The 2095-nt window shown below is 42.6% G+C and overlaps 1 protein-coding gene across 3 annotated transcripts in view; it reads left to right on the forward strand.

Moving 5' to 3' along the window:
• NOP58 (NOP58 ribonucleoprotein) overlaps positions 1–2095 on the forward strand; it is a 37159-nt gene that overhangs the window by 6709 nt on the left and 28355 nt on the right. For all 3 annotated transcript variants that reach the window (XM_017536817.2, XM_017536816.2, XM_017536815.2), the window contains exon 2: positions 1285–1361. Coding sequence is in view for 2 of the 3 variants with exons in the window: in XM_017536815.2 (XP_017392304.1) it covers positions 1285–1361 (77 nt within the window). In the remaining variant the exon portion in view is untranslated. The remainder of the gene's footprint in view (positions 1–1284; positions 1362–2095) is intronic.

A 2095-nucleotide genomic window follows, 5' to 3' on the forward strand; every position in this document is an offset into this window, starting at 1 on the left:
CAGGCACGCGCCACCATGCCCAGCTAATGTTTTGTAGTTGTAGTAGAGACGGGGTTTCACCATGTTGACCAGGATGGTCTCGATCTCTTGACCTCGTGATCCACCCGCTTTGGCCTCCCAAAGTGCTGGGATTACAGGCTTGAGCCACCGCGCCCGGCCTCCCTTCAAGATGTTTTTGCACAGTTGGGAATATAGTGGTTTTGTCATAGTAATGGTTTTGTCATAACATAGTCTTTGAAGACCTTTGTGTGCTCATGAATTGCCCTGATTTTATTAGATTTCCTTTGTTACTTTAACAGTGGTGGTAGTATTTTTAAAATGTGCCAGTTTTACCCAAATGTTATCTTCAGATACATTTGCTTTTCAGTTAGAAAAAAATGTGAATTTTACTCATAAGTCATATCCCCTATTTGATACATATCCTCTTAAAAATGGCAAACTTTGTTATGGTTAGCAGATTCTCTGGACAATTTGAAAAAAATTAATCAGTGTTTTCAGTATAATCATGAGACTTGGTGAGATGTCTTTCCACTATAAAGCTTCATGATATACACAATTAGGACTGTTCTGTGTGTGTCTGTGTGTGTGTGTGTGTGTGTGTGTGTATGATTTTTGTTGTTGTTGTTGTTGTTGTTGTTGTTGTTGAGATGGAGTCTCATTTTGTCGCCTAGCCTGGAGTGCGGTGGTGAGATCTTGGCTCACTGCAACCTCTGCCTCCCAGGTTCAAGCCATTCTCCTGCCTCAGCCTTCCAAGTAGCTGGGACTACAAGCATGTGCTACCACGCCTGGCTAATTTTTGTATTTTTAGTAGAGATGGGGTTTCACCATGTTAGCCAGGATGGTCTCAATCTTCTGGCCTTGTAATCCACCCCCCTTTAGCCTCCCAAAGTGCTGGGATTACAGACGTGAGCTACCACGCCCAGCCAAAGATATGTTTTCTGAACATTAAAAAGGAAAAATTAGAAGCAACTTAAATATCAGTGAGGGCAGAAATAATGGTATATTCTTACAATGCAATTCTAGGTTGTTAAAAGCTGTTTAATACGGGCCAGGCACTCGGGAATAGACTGTCTGACCAGACTAGATCCGAATTCCATTCAGCTGTTAAATGGGCAATTTGAACTACGAATGTGACCAAAAATATATGCAGGGTAAGAAAACTAGTTTATTATTTTAGTGAAAGAAACAGCTTCTACCACCCTCGTTTTACGTGTATGGTTGTACTTGAAGGATGCAGCTTTGTATGTACCATTTAAATAAAGCCATTTAAACATTTTATTGCAGGTTCTAAATGAGAAGAAACTTCAGGAGGTTGATAGTTTATGGAAAGAATTTGAAACTCCAGAGAAAGCCAACAAAATGTAAGTAATATTGAAATTAATAATTTAGGAGTTAACATTTAGGACTTGTTTTATTTTATTATTTATTTATTTATTTATGTGGTGGAGTCTCACTGTCACCCAGGCTAGAGTGCAGTGGCCCGATCTCAGCTCACTGCAGCCTCCACCTCCTGAGTTCAAGCACTTCTCCTGCTTCAGCCTTCGCAGTAGCTGGAACTACAGGCGTGTACCACCACACCCAGCTAGTTTTTGTATTTTTAGTGGAGATGGGGTTTCACCATGTTGGCCGTGATGGTTGTTATCTCTTGACTTCATTATCTGCCTGCCTCAGCCTTACAAAGTGCTGAGATTATAGCTGTGAGCCGCTGCACCCGACCTAGTGTAGCTCTTAAATATTTGTATTTTTCTGTGTATTTAAGGGATCACACTAGCATCTTTCCTTACCAGATAAGAAAACCTTGCTTAAGATGACACTGTTGCCAGTGTGGTGGCCTACACCTGCAATCCCAGCACTTTGGGAGGCCGAAGTGGGTGGGTCATTTGAGGTTAGGAGTTCAAGACCAGCCTGGCCAACATGATAAAACCTCATCTCGTCGGGCGCGGTGGTTCAAGCCTGTAATCCCAGCACTGTGGGAGGCGGAGGCGGGTAGATCACGAGGTCAAGAGATCGAGACCATCCTGGTCAACATGGTGAAACCCCGTCTCTACTAAAACTACAAAAAATTAGCTGGGCATGGTGGTGCGTGCCTGTAATC

The sequence above is a fragment of the Cebus imitator genome, unplaced genomic scaffold (genome assembly GCF_001604975.1).
Source record: "Cebus imitator isolate Cc_AM_T3 unplaced genomic scaffold, Cebus_imitator-1.0 Scaffold101, whole genome shotgun sequence".
NCBI lineage: Eukaryota > Metazoa > Chordata > Mammalia > Primates > Cebidae > Cebus > Cebus imitator.